This window comes from Sapajus apella, unplaced genomic scaffold (genome assembly GCF_009761245.1).
Source record: "Sapajus apella isolate SASKATOON/1434 unplaced genomic scaffold, GSC_monkey_1.0 scaffold24, whole genome shotgun sequence".
Taxonomy (NCBI): Eukaryota; Metazoa; Chordata; class Mammalia; order Primates; family Cebidae; genus Sapajus; species Sapajus apella.
The window spans coordinates 1,796,801-1,813,708 of NW_022436964.1; the positions used below are offsets into that span (position 1 = coordinate 1,796,801).

Consider the following 16,908-nt stretch of genomic DNA (forward strand, 5'->3'; position numbering starts at 1 on the left):
GGAGAAACTGCCTGAGGGCCTTCAGCCCATACCATTCTATTTGTCCTTGCCACCAGCCAGGTGGTATTCATTTACTCTATAGAATGACTAGCGAAGTTTACAGGAATAGGAGTGGGAAAGATATCCAGAGGTGTCAACAGATTTTTTGCATGACAGATGCAGGAGTTGGGCCATTTTCTGCTCTTTTCAGTAGGTTTCTTATTAAGGTGAAGGAGTATGGCCATCAATTGCAGTCAGAGCTGTCTGGCAGGATGTGTTAGACCCAGTAGTCAGTTATATTAGAAGTGTTTGCTAGTTCAGGAGAGCCTCACCAGTGTATTTTCCTTCATGAGTAAAGATCCAGTGATGGCTCTGAAAGATAGAAGATACTAATGTTTCTACCTTTCCTGTGCCTCCCAAGCTCTAAGATGTTCCTTCTCCTAGTGCTGGGGTTGTTTAATCTACCTCCTCCACTACCACACCAGGTGCAGTGGCTCACGCCTGTAATCCCAGCACTTTGGGAGGCCAAGGCAGGCGGATCATTTGAGTTCAGGAGTTTGAGACCAACCAGCCTGACTAAAATGATGAACCTCCATCTCTATTAAGAACACACACACACACACACACACACACAAATTAGCTGGGCATGGTGGTGCATGCCTGTAATCCCAGCTACTCAGGAGGCTGAGGCAGGAGAATCTCTTGAACCTGGGAGGTGGAGCTTGCAGTGAGCTAAGATTGCACCACTGCACTCCAGTCTGGATGATGGAGCAAAACACTGTCTCAAAAAAAAAAAATTAGTGTCTCAGTCCACTTCTAATAGCTATAGCTTCGCCTTTTTTCCCAATCATTTCCTTCTCACACCCAGACCTTGTAGCCAGAAAGGTAAGGTGTAACAACAAAAGGACATTTTTCTAAAATGTGTCCCCAATTTTGGTTCACATGGGCCACTATAGGGGGACCTAGGGAGCAATGTTCCCAACCACATGGTCATTATCCTTTTGATCTGGGATCTTGCTAAAGAACAGCTAAGTAGCTGAACCAGAATTAAATCCCTTAGGCCCCCTTTTGGCTGGACTGCCACCCAGAGGGTGTACCAACCAGGCCAGCCTGTGACTGCCATTAAGGAAAAGGGAGAAGCGTCATGCCCAGGAATTCCGAGGGTGGAATTCTGAGTTTTCTAGGCAGATTTATAAGCAACGCACGCCCCACCCAACCCCATCCCCTTTGTCCTGGTCATTACTAGGAAGTGGCCAAGCAGAAATGATCTTTTTCTGGGGACAGCCCCATACCTGTAATCTCAGCACTTTGGGAGACTGAAGCAGGCAGATCACTCGAGGTCAGTAGTTTGAGACTAGCCTGGCCAACATGGTGAAACCCCATCTCTACTAAAAATATAAAAATTAGCTGTGCATGGTGGCACGTGCCTTTAGTACCAGTTACTCAGAAGGCTGAGACAGGAAAATTGCTTGAACCTGAGAGGTGGAGGTTGCAGTGAGCTAAGATTGCACCACTCCAGCCTCAGTGACAGAGTAAGACTTCAACTTAAAACAAAGCCAAACCCCAAAACACCTTACAGTGAGTTACACCATAGGGGTGGTCATAAGAAAGCTTCAAGTGTTTAAGGAAACACCATCAGTAGTCACATTGTCCTAAGATAACTGGAGAACTATCCAAATGAGGCTACTTTAGATTACTCAGAGGATTTTCTCAGAGGGATAACTGACTTGCTGTGTGTATGCACTTGTGCCAATTATTCCTACAATGTAAGCCAGCCAATTAAAAGAGTGGAAAAAAATTTTTCCTAACTTTAGCTGAAATGATCAGTGGCATCATATTGGCTCTGGAAGGGATTCGAATCCACCTGATTTTACTGTTTAGGGTTGTTGATTAATTGTCCTAGATTTCCTCCTTGCAGGCCATGACAAAATATGTGCAAATGCTAATACATCTTGCTGTACTTGGATTTATTCCTTGGGCCAAGTGGAAAAAATCAATACATAAACAACGCCACAGAGGCAGCCAAAGTAGACCCTAATGCTTTATGAGATTTGTTTGGCTAACTGGGCCTGGAACACTGGAAAGCATGGTTATTAATATTGTAGGTTGGCCTTATCTTGCTACCAGGAGTCTCATTGACAATAGCCGTATTAATGCTGTATGAAACAAATTGAAAAGATTTGGTCCCAGCCCCTGGTGCAGATTCATTGGACTAACAGTGTGGCATACTCATGGGAAAGTTTGCCAGAAGTCAAGAAAGTACAGAAACAAGGGGTGGACATTGTTGAATGACAATTCTTTATAGGTCTTTCCTGATTCTGCACATCTTATGAATAGAGGCACTGCCTGCCTATAGTGGATAGAACAATGGCTGCCCAAAGATGTCCACATTTTAATCTGCAGAAACTTTGAGACTGGGCACAGTGACACAGGCCTATTATTCCAGCACTTTAGGAGGCTGAGGTGGGAGGGTCACTTGAGCCCAGGATTTTGAGATCATCCTGGGAAACAGAGAACCCATCTCTAAAAAAAAAGAAAAGAAAAAAATTAGCTAGGCATGGTGGTATATACTGTGATCCTAGCTACCGGGGAGGATGAGGTGGGAGGAATACTTGAGCTTGGGAGGTTGAGGCTGCAGTGAGCTGTGATTGTGCCATTGCACTCTAGCCTGGGTAACTGAGACTCTATCTCTTAAAAAAAAAAAAAAAAAAGAAAAAAAGAAAAAACCTTTGAAAATATGTTACCTTATGAGAGAGATCCAAGATGGCTGATTACTAGCAGCTCAGGATTGTAGCTCCCAGTGAAAGCACAGAGAACGAGAGGACGCCACACTTTCAGACGAATTTTTGTTGCTCACGGACCAGGAGATTCCCAGCGGAGGAACCCCATGGGTCCCCAGCGGAGGAACCCCATGGGTCGCCAGCGCGACTCTTGTGGCCAGCGTGCCAGTTCCTGGTGCAGAGTAAACAGGACTGGGTCCCCTTTTGGTTGACGTTTGGAGCTCCAGGAAGGCAGAGTCGCTTATTCAGCTGATTGAAAGAGGGACTCAAGAAGGAAGCCAGACCGGAGATTCCCAGGCAGAAAAGCACCACGAATATTAATGCCGCTGTTTTGGACTTGCAGTGGGTTGCTCAGATTCCGGCACTGGGAATCAACAAGTTGGACGTCCACTGAGACCTAATTTGAAAGTCGGTAATTACAAAGATGACAGGTGGATAAATTTACAATGATGGGAAGAAACCAGCGTAAAAAGGCTGAGAATACCCAAAATCAGAATGCCTCTCCCTCTACAGGGGATCACAGTTCCTCATCAACAAGGGAACAAGGCCTGATGGAGAACGAGTGCATTCCATTAACAGATTTAGGCTTCAGAAGGTGGGTAATAAGAAACTTCTGAGTTAAAAGAACATGTTCTAGCCCAATGTAAAGTAACTAAGAACCTTGAAAAAAGGTTTGACAAAATCCTAATGAGAATAGACAATCTAGAGAGGAATATAAGTGAATTAATGGAACTGAAGCATACAATACGAGAACTCTGCGAAGTATGCACAGGTTTTAACACTCAAATTGATCAAACAGAAGAAAGGATATCAGAGGTCGAAGACCAACTTAATGAAATGAAACGAGAAGACAAGATTAGAGAAGAAAGAGTAAAAAGGAATGAGCAAAGTCTCCAAGAAATATGGGACTATGTGAAAAGACCTAATTACGTTCGATAGGTGTACCTGAATGTCATGAAGAGAATGAATCCAAGATGGAAAATATTCTTCAGGATATTATTCAGGAAAACTTTCCTAATCTAGTAAGGCAGAAAAATACTCAACTTCAGGTAATACAGAGACCACCACAAAGACACTCCTCTAGTAGAGCAACCCCAAGACACATAATCATTAGATTCACCAGGGTTGAAATAAAGGAGAAAATTCTAAGGGCAGCTAGAGAGAAAGGTTACCCATAAAGGGAAACCTATCAGACTCACAGCAGACCTCTCAGCTGAAACCCTACAAACTAGAAGAGAGTGGGGGTCAATATTCAATATCCTCAAAGAAAAGAATTTTCAACCCAGACTCTCATATCCAGCCCAATTAAGCTTCATTAATGAAGGAAAAATAAAATTTTTCAAGAACAAGCAAGCACTCAGAGATTTCATCACCACCAGGCCTGCTTTACAAGAGCTTCTGAAAGAAGCACTATACACAGAAAGGAACAACCAATATCAGTCATCCCAAAAACTTACCAAAAGGTAAAAAGTATCTCCATAATGAAGAATCTATATCAACTAATGGGCAAAATAGCCAGCTAGCATTAAACGACAATATTAAACTCACAAATATCAATATTAATCCTAAATTTAAATGGATTAAATGCCCCAATCAAAGGCACAGACAGGCAAACTGAATAAAAAGTCAAAACCCATCGGTTCGCTGATCCAGATCCATCTCCTAAGCAAGGACACACAAAGACTCAAAACAAAGGCTTGGTGGAAGGCTTACCAATCAAATGGAGAGCAAAACAAACAAACAAAACAAACAAAAAAAAAACAAAAAAACCCCAGGAGTTATAACTTTCGTCTCTGACAAAATAGACTTTAATAGTAACAAAGACTAAAAGAAACAATGAAGGACATTACATAATGGTAAACGGATCAATGCAACAACAGGAGTCAATGATCATAAATATATATGCACCCAATATAGGAACACCTAAATACATAAGACAAGTTCTTAATGACTTATAAAGAGACTTGGACTCCCGCACAATAATAGCAGGAGACTTTGACACCACATTGTTGATACTCGATGGATGAACGAGATAGAAAATTAACAGGGACATCTATGATTTGAATTCAGACCTGGAACAAGTAAACTCAGTGAATATTTATAGAATTATTCACCCCAGGTCCACAGAACATACATTTTTCTCAGTATCATATTACACCTATTTTGAAAGTGACCACATAAATTGGAAGTAAATCACTCTTCAGCATTTGCATAGCATTTCACAGACTTAAATGAAATATTGGTTGGCTGTTTGTTATCTTCTTCCCTTATTTCTTCCTGTCTCCGCTGTTAAGCACAATTATCGGCATAAAAGAGGTTTTTAATACCTATTTTTAGATTGCATTCCAGGCTGGGCAATAGAGCAAGACTTTTGTTCTCTCTCCCTCTTTCTCTTTCTCTCAAAAAAAAAAAAAAAAAAGACCTCTTAATATTCTAAAGAATAGTTCCCAGTAATGCACACATTAACCATAAAAAAAATAAATATAAAAAAATAATAAAAAAAGAAAATATGTTACCTTACATGCAAAAGTGACTCTGCAGGATGTAATTAAGAATATTAAGATGAAGAGAGAATCCTGGATTACTTGAGTGGGCCCCACATCATCACAAAATCCTAATGAAGGAAAGAGGGAGGCAGAGAGTCAGAGGAGATATGACAATGAAGTAGAGGTTAGCGTGATGTGGCCACAAGCCAAAAAATGTGGGCAGCCTCTAGAAACTGAAAAGGCAATTGATTCTCCCTTGCAACTTCTAGAAGGAACACAGACTTTGATTTTAGCCTTTTCAGATCAATTTTGGACTCCTGACCTCCAGAACTAGATGTTAATAAATCTGTGTCATTTTAAGCCACTAAGTTCAAGGTAACTTGTTCCAGAAGCAATAGCAAACTAATACATTGTCTTTCTTCTGGACAATTGTCATTTTTTTTTTTTTTTTTGAGATAGTCTTGCTCTGTGACCCAAGCTGGAGTGCAGTGGCACAATCTCAGCTCACTACAGCCTCAATCTCCTGCGTGCAAGCACTTCTCCCATATCAGCCTCCTGAGTAGCTGGGACAACAGGTCTGCACCACCACACCTGGCTTTAGCATTTTTCGTAGAGATGGAATTTCGCCACATTGCCCAGACTGGTCTCGATCTCCTGAGCTCAAGCAATCTGCCCGCTTCAGCCGCCCAAAGTGCTGGGATTACAGGCATGAGTCACCAAACCCAGCCTGGACTATTTTTTCAAGGATATTTCTATAGTGACTAGTCTTAGAAGATAAAGTATCTTCTTACAGAGCAAAGGGAAGTCATGCTTACTGCCCATTATAAAAGATTTGTGTTTCCCATGTTTGGATTTCCTCTCCTATAATGCAAACCACTGTATGTACAGGTGTCATCTAGCTCTCTTTGTATCGCCCTGTGGAAATTAGGGCTTGGGTAATAATGCCAGAAAATGCTGACACGCTGGCCACTGATATTGCTGTAACAAACACCTTTGTTTCTCACGTAGGAATCTTGTGTTTTCTGCTAGTATTCATGAAATAGATAGCTTGTAAGTAGAGACGCAGATCCTTCACAATTCTTTGACAGATTATAGAACAACTCAGATAAGCTACACGTTCTGCCTTGACCTTTAAACTCATTGACTATTCTCAAATGGGAACAAAGGCTGTAAGAATTATTCAAATGCAGTGAGTGATGGGAAGACAATACTTTCTTTTTAAAACACCCCTCAGCTTCCAGAAGTATTTTTTTTCCCCCAGAAGCACTCTGGGGAATTCTTCAATGATTGGCATCATACTACAGATGTTTAAAATTTCTAACCTTCTTTTCTGTCCTCAATAAGCACCTATAATTTCCTCATGGCTCATTTACTTAGTTTATACATGATGGCATACTCTTCACATAAGCTAACCTCCTAACTCAAGAAACACATTCCAAATATGTTTTGAAAAAATTTGTCCACTGAAATCACTAAACTTAGAGTTTTACACAAAAAAAGACCAAGCCTGAGTCTACTTATCAAAATATATATCCTTCTATTCATGTTTCCAGGAGAACCAGTCTTACCACTTCTGCTTGCCTTAGGGACTGTGTCTGTCTTAGGTTATCAGCAGTAACCTGTTTGTAAGAGAGGTCAAAAAAGAATAGTCTTCAAATATTTTCAGAAGACCTGAGTAAATTCCAGACTCTTGATAAGAGATGAGCAGGTGAAATGCAGTAACTGAGATTAAATTTATAATGGAATCCTGGGAATACTCACCATCTACTGATAAAAATTCACAGTGAAGTTTGAGTATTCCGATAGACTCAGAATTAAAAAGACTTTGTAGTGAAATATCATTCTTTGATACTTGATAACATTTGCTACTTCACTTTGTAACAGGGGAAATAAGAGGAAAGACGCAGATGGTAGGGATGATTCCACCAGCTCTCTCTACAGCAGTGGTTCTCAACCAGGGGCAATTTTGCCTCCCATGGGACATCTGGCACAGTCTAGAGACATTTTTGATTATCATGACAGGGATAGGGTGGGACTGCTACTGACATCTAGTGAGTAGGGATTCTGCTAAACATCCTACAATGCACAGAAAAGCCTCCCCCAACATAAAATGATCTGACCCCAAATGTCAATAGTATCAAGGTCAAAAAGCCCTGTAATATAGGAAGGATTAAAAATAGACTGGTGATAGAATAATTCTGAATCTTGACTGCAGTGATGATTACATACATTTATGCACGGCATACTGCATAGTTACATGCATACACACATATGCGCAAATGAATGCAGGTTAAAATATGACAAAAATCAAATAAGATCTGTAGTCTAGTTAACAAGTCAATTTCCTAATTTTGATATTATGCAACAATATCAAATGCCACCACTGGGAGATGCAAGGGTACACAGGACTCTGTTCTTTTTGCAACTTCCTATAATTACTTCAAAATAAAAAGTGAAAAAACGAATAGAGCCCTAGCTGTGTTCTTCAGAGGCTGGTATGTCTACTTACCTTGTGTTGCTGCAGCCCCCTCTTTGCTTCTGTGTTAGCCAGTGCTTGGCACAGCACCAAGAAAAATGTGGGATCCTACATAGGAACTTTTATCCAAAGTTTGTAGTGGCTATATATTAGTTTGGTGCAAAAGCAGCTGCAGTTTTGTCATTAAAATATAGCAAAAACCGCAATTACTTTTGCAGCAATCTAATATTTGCACCTCCTACCCAGTGCCTAGTTTTAGTTGGCAAATTAATAAACACCCCTTTTTACCACCACCTCTTCTCCAGCCCTCATGCTCGGAAACAATTGGAAGTTTATTCCCTTTGATTTTGAAGTAGCCCTAGAGATATTTATGAAGTGTTCCAATTGTTCCTAGACTATGGACCCACTTTGCGACTGGTATTCTAGGAGAGTTTCTATTTCCCATTATGGACTCTTTTTCAAGACACTGTCCCTCTCAACACACTTAAAAATCATATCCATTCCTTAAGGAAAACCTCTTAGTTTTCCACCTTCCCCTGTCCCAGGCAGTGAATGAATGAATAATGTTTCCTTTCTCTGAACTTCTATTGTAAAGCAAGTAAGTTCTAAAGCATGTATGTATACATCTATCATTCTTTGAATTAATCAATCATCTATCTACGTCACTATACTATAAACTTTGGGAGACAAAGGAGTATAAAATATGATCTATTGCTCTAAAGGAGTTTCCTCTCTGGTGGAAAACATGACAGTTCAACAATTCAGCTCAACAATAAATGGTTTCATGCCAAGAAATTGCACTGGGCACTGTGTGGTATTAGCTTGGAGCAAAAGTAATTGTGATTTTAGACTGTAAATTTTAAATCATTATAACTAGGCTCAAACACACCTTATTAATCAAAATAAGAACCATTACAATCAACACATTTTTGCCAACAAGAAATGTTTGTTTACTCCTGTAGCATAAAAATCCATGCTTTGGAATTCGACAAACTCTTGGAAGGCATATTCTGCATGCTGCTGGTTATGGAAGCATTTTCCCTCCAAAAAGTTGTCGAGATGCTTGAAGAAGTGGTAGTCAGTTGGTGAGAGGTCAGGTGAATATGGAGGATGAGGCAAAACTTTGTAGCCCAATTCGTTCAACTTCTGAAGCACTGGCTGTGCAACATGCAGTTGGGCACTGTCATAGAGAAGAACTGGGCCCTTTCTGTTGACAAATGCTGGCTGCAAGCATTGCAGTTTTTGGTGCATCTCATCGAACTGCTGAGCATACTTCTCAGATTAAGGGTTTCCCCAGGATTCAGAAAGTTGTAGTCGATCAGACCTGCAGCAGACCACCAAACAGTGACCATGACCTTTTTCTGGTGCAAGTTCGGCTTTGGGAAGTGCTTTGGAGCATCCTGGTCCAACCACTGAGCTGGTTGTCGCTGGTTATCGTATAAAATCCACTTTTTGTGGCACGTCACAATCTGATCGAGAAACGGTTCACTGTTGTTGCGTAGATTAAGAGAAAATGACATTTCAAAATGATGATTTTTAAAATCTTCACTTAGTTCATGAGGCACCCACTTATCAAGCTTTTTCACCTTTCCAATTTGCTTCAAATGCCAAACGACTGCAGAATGGTCAACGTTGAGTTCTTTGGCAACTTCTCGTGTAGTTGTAAGAGGACTGGCTTTGATGATTGCTCTTAATTGGTTGTTGTCAACTTCCAATGGCCAGCCACTATGCTCCACATCTTCAAGGCTCTCCTCTCCTTTGCGAAACTTCTTGAACCACCACTGCACTGTACATTCTCATTAGCAGTTCCTGGGCCAAATACGCTGTTGATGTTGTGAGTTGTCTCTGCTGCTTTACAACCCATTTTGAACTCGAATAAGAAAATTGCTTGAATTTGTTTTATGTCTAACATCATTTCCACAGTCTAAAATAATATAAATAGCAGTAAGTCATTAGCAAAAAAATAAAGAAATGCACATTAAAATGATGTATAACGTAACCACATTTGTTTAAGAATGCATTTCAATATCAAATGACAAATTCCAACAATGCAAAAACCACAATTACTTTTACATTGACCAGCAGTTCCCCAACCTTTTTGGCACCAGGGACTGGTTTTGTGGAAGTCAATTTTTCCATGGACTGGAGGTCAAGGGGAGATGGTTTTGGGATGAAACTCTTCTTTCTCAGATCATTAGGCATTAGATTCTCCTAAGGAGCACGCAACCTAGATCCCTTACATGCACAGTTCATAATAGGGATCGGCCTCCTATAAGAATCTAATGCTGCTGCTGCTGTGACAGAAGTTAAAACTCAGGCAGTAATGCTTGCTCTCCTGTCACTCACTTCCTGCTGTGTAGCCCAGTTTCTAACAGGCACAGACTGGTACTGGTCCATGGCCCAGGTGCTGCGGACCTCTGGTATAAACGATGATTAAGACTTGATCCATGTTTTCAAGGCCTTTAATAAAGGAGATAAGCACAGAAGTATGATACAAGGCAGAATGTAGTAACTGACATCAAAAAGGTAATAAAGCTATATGGGAATAGACGGGATTTAAAGACTATTTCAGATCCAAAAAGGGTTATTAGGGAATGTCACATTTGAGTCTTGCAGGATGGGTAAAACGATGGGGTCAAAATAAGGGGGAAGAATTTCTACTTGCAGTTGAAGCTGGAAAGTGAGACATGCTTGGAGAGCTTAGTTGACCAGTCTGGTAGAGAATACAATATGAGTGAAGAACGAGGTCTTTGGGTCACAGAAGCCCCTGGACATATGCCACAAAGCTTAGACATTACTCCTAACACTTTGGTGAGAGTGACTAGAAATTTCCAAGCAGATGTCACGATCAAAGCTTTGTTCTAGGATAACATATGGCATTACTAGAAAACAGAGTTCAGGATGGAGACTTTAGATTAAGGCAGAGGAATCAGTAGGAGGTTACTGCTGTAATATAAGCCAGAACTAATGAGGGTGTAAAGTAGACTGGTAGCAGGAGAAACGGTTTAAGATAATAGAAGCTGTGCTACAAGTGATGAATGGTCAAGTGAATTGTGCAGGTAATTATGATGGAAGGTCAGACAAATGAAATGATTCTGTAGCTTGGGTATTCAAGGACAGTTTTAGAGAGCAGGTGACAATAATGGGTACAAGAAGGTAGGTGTAGTGACTTGAAGGAATGTTCGGAAGTAAGAAACGTATAATGTACACGTGCTTCCAGAGAGGGTAATATATGTACAATGTACATATTACATATGTACAGTGTACAAAGGACTTGTATAATGTACAAGTGCTTCCAGTAATAAAGGTATCTGACTGGACTGGAGTGTATATATTGAGAGCAACAGGAGTGAACACCAGGAGTTAGCTGTGGAAGACCTAATTAAGAAGCTTTGGCTCTATTTTCTAGGCAGTGGGAAACTGAAGATAGATTTTTGTGTAAGGTAGTGACAAGATAAAGCATGTTATTTACATCACTTACATGACACATGTACTACCTTGTATTAAAGGTATTTTCCTGGACAGGACTAGAGGATTAAAGTTTGTCAGAGGATACTCAATGAATTCTTATTGATTGACTGAATCATTTTATCAAAAAAGAATTATTCTATCATGTGAATAACGTATCAATATACTTGAACTCTGAATAACATATTTTCTCAAAATAAAACTTCTTCAGTTGGAGCTGGCTCATACTGGCTTGTGAGGGCTTACTGGTAAAATTTCAGGTGTTTTGTGAGGCAGATGATCTCAAGTTGGTAAGCATTTGCATCAAGGAAATTGGCAAATATATTTTCAGAAGGATTGGTTATTAGTCATTTATCAGCACATCACTGCCAATCTCCCTCCCATCCCTCACCCCCACCATCCAACTATCACTCTAAGTTTTTGACAGCAGAAACTGAGTCTTATTATTCTTGCACGTTCAATTCAATGCTGTATTATACAGTATTGGGACATTAATTGTGATAAAATATGCTCTTAAAATTTTCTCCAGACAGACCGCTTAACAAACAAAAACCACTCGGAAGAAAATGCCACAAATAAACATTTAGACTTGGGGTTGGTAAACTCTCTTCTGTGGGCCAAATCAGATTCTATGTCTGTTTTTGTTCTGCAAGTAGGGGTTTTCAGTAAACACAGCTACGATTATTCATGTATGTATTGTCTACAGTTCCTCTGTGATATAAGGGCAGAACAGAATATTTTAGACTGAGATCCTGTGGACCACAAAGCCTAAACTTTTAGATTGCTACATAAATAATTGGGGTTTTTGCCATTTTTTTTTTTTGCACCAACTTAGTATTTACAATGCAGTCCTTCCAGACAGTTTGCTAATCTCTGATTTAGACCATAGTCCCCTCACCTCCAATGTCTCTTACAGGTCAGGATTATATCTTAAGAAGTGCCATAGCAATCAATAAATATACAGTATCTTCTTACAGATAAATCTTATTACCTTATGGTGTCACACACATCAAAAGTTTTTAGACAATAATGTAGACACAGGTAATTGCAAAGTCCATAAATGCAGGGAGAGATACACACACACATACAGGGTATTTACCGGATAATCAAGAGAAAAACGTACCTCTAAATGGTAGGGAGTGAAGTCTTCCTGGGGAATGTGATATAGGATAAGTAGAAGTTAGACAGGTGAAGGCAAGAGGAAAGTCATTCTAGGTACAGGAAGGCAGCCTAGGCAAAGTGTGCAGGTAAGACACAGCATGACAGGGGATAACAAGTAATGGGGGAGCTAATGAAGTTGAAGAAAAATTTTATTTAGACGTACGGAAGAAATTCCAAATGCTTGCTTGTCCAGTTGTGACACTTTCTACCTTGAGAAGCAGTGACTACCTCACACCTAGACATAACCAAGTAGTCATCCTTCATTCAGCAGAAGGCCTTGTTATTGAGCCACGCTGCCAGAAATTTAGGTGATATCAAATGATGTCTATATTGAAATTGATATCCTCAGAATTCTCTTAGATCCAGATTCCATAGAGCTCTGCTAAAAAGTCGTGTTTATGTAACAGTATTTATTCTCAGAACAGGGTTGGACGGCTTAGGAGCAGAAATGCAGAATGCATCTTTGCGGATTTGGGTCACAGTGGGCTGTCAGGATTTAAATTGTGCAACACTGATTAATATAGTTAATGTGCTGGTTTGCACATTCCTTGCAAGTCATCTTTAAAAGCAAATGACGTCATTTCAAATTAGGATTCTCAGATATAATTTCTTAGTTCTATCTGTATTACACTGAAAATAATTTTAGAACTATCCTTAATGCCACTTAAAGCCTGAAATAGAGCAGTAACTTAATCTGACAGAATATAAAGTGAACACCTTAGCTATATTTAATTGTCCCAGTTGGGTGGACACTGCTCGGACACCCTGTTCGGCCCCACACACTGTAGGAAATCGAGTTCAGAGAATCTGGGGGCGCTCGCGCACAGCTGTCATCACAGCAGCAGAGGCCGCCGCTGTCATGACAGCAGCAGGCCACTGTCAATACAGGTCGCCTGATCGATCGTCTGACCAAACCAGGCTGACCTGAGGGCAGTAAATAAGCTCTGGCCATGAAGCAATGACTCCGCGGGATTGCGCAGGGCAGTCACGGGCGTTTACTTCATTTTCGGTTAGTTGTGCTGAGGGCCTTTCCGCCATTAACTTACCCCAACTCCCCCGCATTGGGCAATACGAGCCCTCCAAATATCAAACGCTAAATGTATTAAAATAACAAAATACCTCGCCGCTATTTTATCACCAGACCCTCCTCCCAGCTGGGAACGCAGAAAGGCAAGGCAGGCCAAGGCGACAGTGAAAGCGCGGAAGGATGAACACGGGCCAGCAGCGCATGAGGTAAGGTGGGAAGACTACCTAGACTGCGAGCGCGCAAGCGCATCAGCGGCCGCAGAGCCCAGTGGTCCCTTTCTAGTAATTTCGCTAACCGTGACGTCATCTCGGCGCGCCGTTACAGTGCTTAACTACAAACTGTGATTCAGTTTTTGGTGAAGTGAGTGAAAAAAAAAAATGAACTGACCTACCCCGCCCCATTTTGGTTTCAGTCCTTCACGCTGGCTTCGCCTACACTTTGGGCAATGGAGCGGGAAAGGAAAAGGCACGTAGGCTGAGCTCAAAGCGGCGCCAGACGGGGATGACTCGGCGACGCCGCCAGGCGCGTTACCCGGCGTGCTCCGCGCGGCGCCGGTGGAGGGACGTGGGGGAAGGGGCAGGGAGGAGGAAGCGGCGGCTGCTGCGGATGTGGATGTGAGCGAGCGACGCCTGAACACACCGCGGCTGCCCAGCGCCTGACCCGGGCCTGCGCCGGAGCCTGCACTGAGCTTCGAGGCCCCACACCCGTTAGGGTGGCCCTGCGCCTGTTGCTACTGAGGCGGCGTGTTCTCCATTCTTCGCTGCCCAGGCCTGCCGGCTCTTGAGTCTGCCGGCTCCTCCTCACTCACCCGCTCCCTCCTGCTCGCCTGAGTCACCGCCGCCGCCGCCGCCGCCGCCGCCGCCGCCGCCATGGCTGAGAGTGGTGAAAGCGGCGGCCCTCCGGGCTCCCAGGATAGCGCCGCCGGAGCCGAAGGTGCCGGCGCCGGCGCCTCAGCGGCCGCTGCCTCTGCCTCTGCGGAGCCCAAAATTATGAAAGTCACCGTGAAGACTCCGAAGGAGAAGGAGGAATTTGCTGTGCCCGAGAATAGCTCCGTCCAGCAGGTAAGGCCGTCTGGGGCTCGGCCCGGTTTGGGGGTGGCGGCAGGACCTCCGCCCCCCACGCCCCTGGAGACCTTTTGGAAGGGCATGGGAGAGGGGTCGACCTCCGAGGTGCCCTAGGCCATTCTCCCGGGCGTCGTCCCAAATTAGATCACACCCCAAGTTCGTGGGTTTGCGCCTTGGGACACCGCAGTGGTTTGTGGCGTGGCGGCGCGGCCTGTTTGTGGGACGGGCCGACGCTGCTTTTCTCGGAGCCTTCCTTCTCTAGCATCCGTCGACCCTCAGCCTTCTCCCCCAGCTCCCCGCCCTCAGTCGCCTCTTCTCCGACTGTTCACAAAGGAAAGGGACTCACCGCCTGGCTCCGGGCGGGGTGGAGGCTGGGCGGGGGCGAGGGTTCGCTTTAGCTCAAGCTGCGATTTTGTTTAATGAATTATTAAAAAAGAGGGTGGATGGGATCCTCATTGTTTTACCTGCCTGTTTGTTAAGGGAGGTTTTGGGGTGAGGTGCACGTGTACATTTAGTTCTGCATTTTAACTCCTGAAATCTTTCCCACCTTGCAACCTTTTTTAAAAAAAATAATGACGTAGAAACCGTTTTTAGCTCCGTGTTAAGTAATAATAATAGTACTAGGCTTAAGGAGAAATGTGAATGACTTTCATTCATTGATGACTTGCTCCTTCCGTTTTAGTATGTCTGTCGTCCGGGTTTTGTTTGATTTTAGAGGGGCTAGAGCAATGTTGATATTGGCGTTGCAACCAAATAAAACAAAATTGAAGTTAATTGGAGAATGTTACTTAAACTTTGTTCAGGAATACAAATCTTGCTGTTAATTAAGAACCTTGGTGGAATTTAACAAATAATTTTAGTGTGCTGTTGAATATGTCGTATTTTCTATAATTATTGACTTAATTGCTGAATATCTCAAACAATGTGAACAGTTTGTTATAGGAAATAACAGTTCCTGAAATGTACCTATAAGTTTCCCCAAGGACAGTAAGTGATTGGGGTATTGGTTTAGCGAATTCCAAAGGTAGTGTGTTTTGTGAGGCAGTGAGCTGTGTAACGTCAAATAACAGAAACTTTTACCACCAACTGAATTATCACCTTTTTTTTTTTTTTGTCTCCCAATGCTTGTGAAAATTTTCCTTACCATTTTTTTAAATTTTCAGACATACAGAAAAGTTGAAAGAATTGGGCAGTGGACACACATATGGCCGTCATCTACAATTAGCATTTTACTGTATTATAATTGGTTATAAATCCATTTTATTTTGGGGGAGCAATTCAGAGTAAGTTGCATGTATCAGTAGATGACACCAGTATATGTCACTTCAGCGATGTGAACTTATTTGCCCATATTCAACTTAATTTTTTACGTTTTTGACCTAATTTTGATATGCAATGAAATGCATATGGTTGTAATTCCATGAGTTTTCACAAATGCTTACACCTGTGTAGCCCAAGCCCCATCAAGATATAGAACATTGTAATTGATTAGAAAGTTTTTTCTTGCCTTTTCCCAGTCATTTTAGTCACTTTACCTTCCATCAACCACGTCGCCTTTTTTTTTTTTTTTTTGTGCTGTAAATTAGGGAGTTGCCTGTTTTAGAACTGAACGTGTGGGATCCTATAGAGTCTATAGTACTGTGCGTATTTTTCTGGGTAAGGAGTTTTTTTTTTTTTTCCCCCACTCAGCATAATATGTTTGAGTTTTGTGTTTGTTGCGTATATCAGTAGTTCCTTTTTATTGCTATGTAGTTTTCCACTGTATGTATATACCATAATTAACCTATTCACTGTTGAGGGTCACCTGGGGTGTTTCCAGTTAGTTACTACGAACAGTCTTATACAAGTTTTTTGTGGACTTACTCTTTTATCTTTCATGGCTAATACTTAGATTTGGTTTGAGTAGGTCATAGGGCAATTGTATGTTTTAATTTTCTGAGAAACTATGTTTTTAAAAATGTTTGTGAGCCTGGCAAGGTGGCTCATGCCTGTATCCCAGCACTTTGGGAGGCTGAGGTGGGTGGATTGCCTGTGGTCAGGAGTTTGAGACTAGCCTTGGCCGACATGGTGAAATTGTCTCTACTAAAAATACAAAAATTAGCTGGTCGTGGTGATGGATGCCTGTAATCCCAGCTACTCTGGAGGCTGAGGCAGGAGAATCATCGCTTGAACCTGGGAGGTGGAGATTGCAGTGAGCCGAGATCGGGCCCAGGGTGGGGAACAGTGAAACTCCATCTCAAAAAAAAAAAAGCTTCTGTAGAGCTGGCTTCAGCTGCACATATACTAAAAAATGCTTGTATCATTTTACTATCCCATCAATGAAGATATATGGGAGTTCCTGTTGCTCCGCATCCCTGCCAGCATTTTGATATTGTCAGTCTCTTTAATTTTAGCCATTTTAGTGGGTGTGTAGCCATATTAAGTTTTAAAGCGCTTGGGTTCCTAATTCATGCCTCTATCATCCTGG

The 16,908-nt window shown here is 42.0% G+C and overlaps 1 protein-coding gene and 1 pseudogene across 3 annotated transcripts in view; one reads left to right on the forward strand and one right to left on the reverse strand.

The window, feature by feature from the left end:
- Positions 1 to 6,495: 6,495 nt before the first annotated feature.
- LOC116559698 lies at positions 6,496 to 14,248 on the reverse strand (annotated as a pseudogene). Its single transcript, XR_004272577.1, has 4 exons — positions 14,186 to 14,248; positions 13,769 to 14,107; positions 12,313 to 12,339; positions 6,496 to 9,591 (listed from the first exon to the last, which is right to left on the reverse strand). The product of XR_004272577.1 is annotated as a histone-lysine N-methyltransferase SETMAR-like (transcript).
- Positions 13,956 to 16,908, forward strand: part of UBQLN1 (ubiquilin 1) — a 46,524-nt gene continuing 43,571 nt past the window's right edge. For both annotated transcript variants that reach the window (XM_032290832.1, XM_032290834.1), the window contains exon 1: positions 13,956 to 14,438. In XM_032290832.1, the coding sequence (XP_032146723.1) occupies positions 14,247 to 14,438 (192 nt within the window). In that variant the 5' untranslated portion in view covers positions 13,956 to 14,246. The remainder of the gene's footprint in view (positions 14,439 to 16,908) is intronic.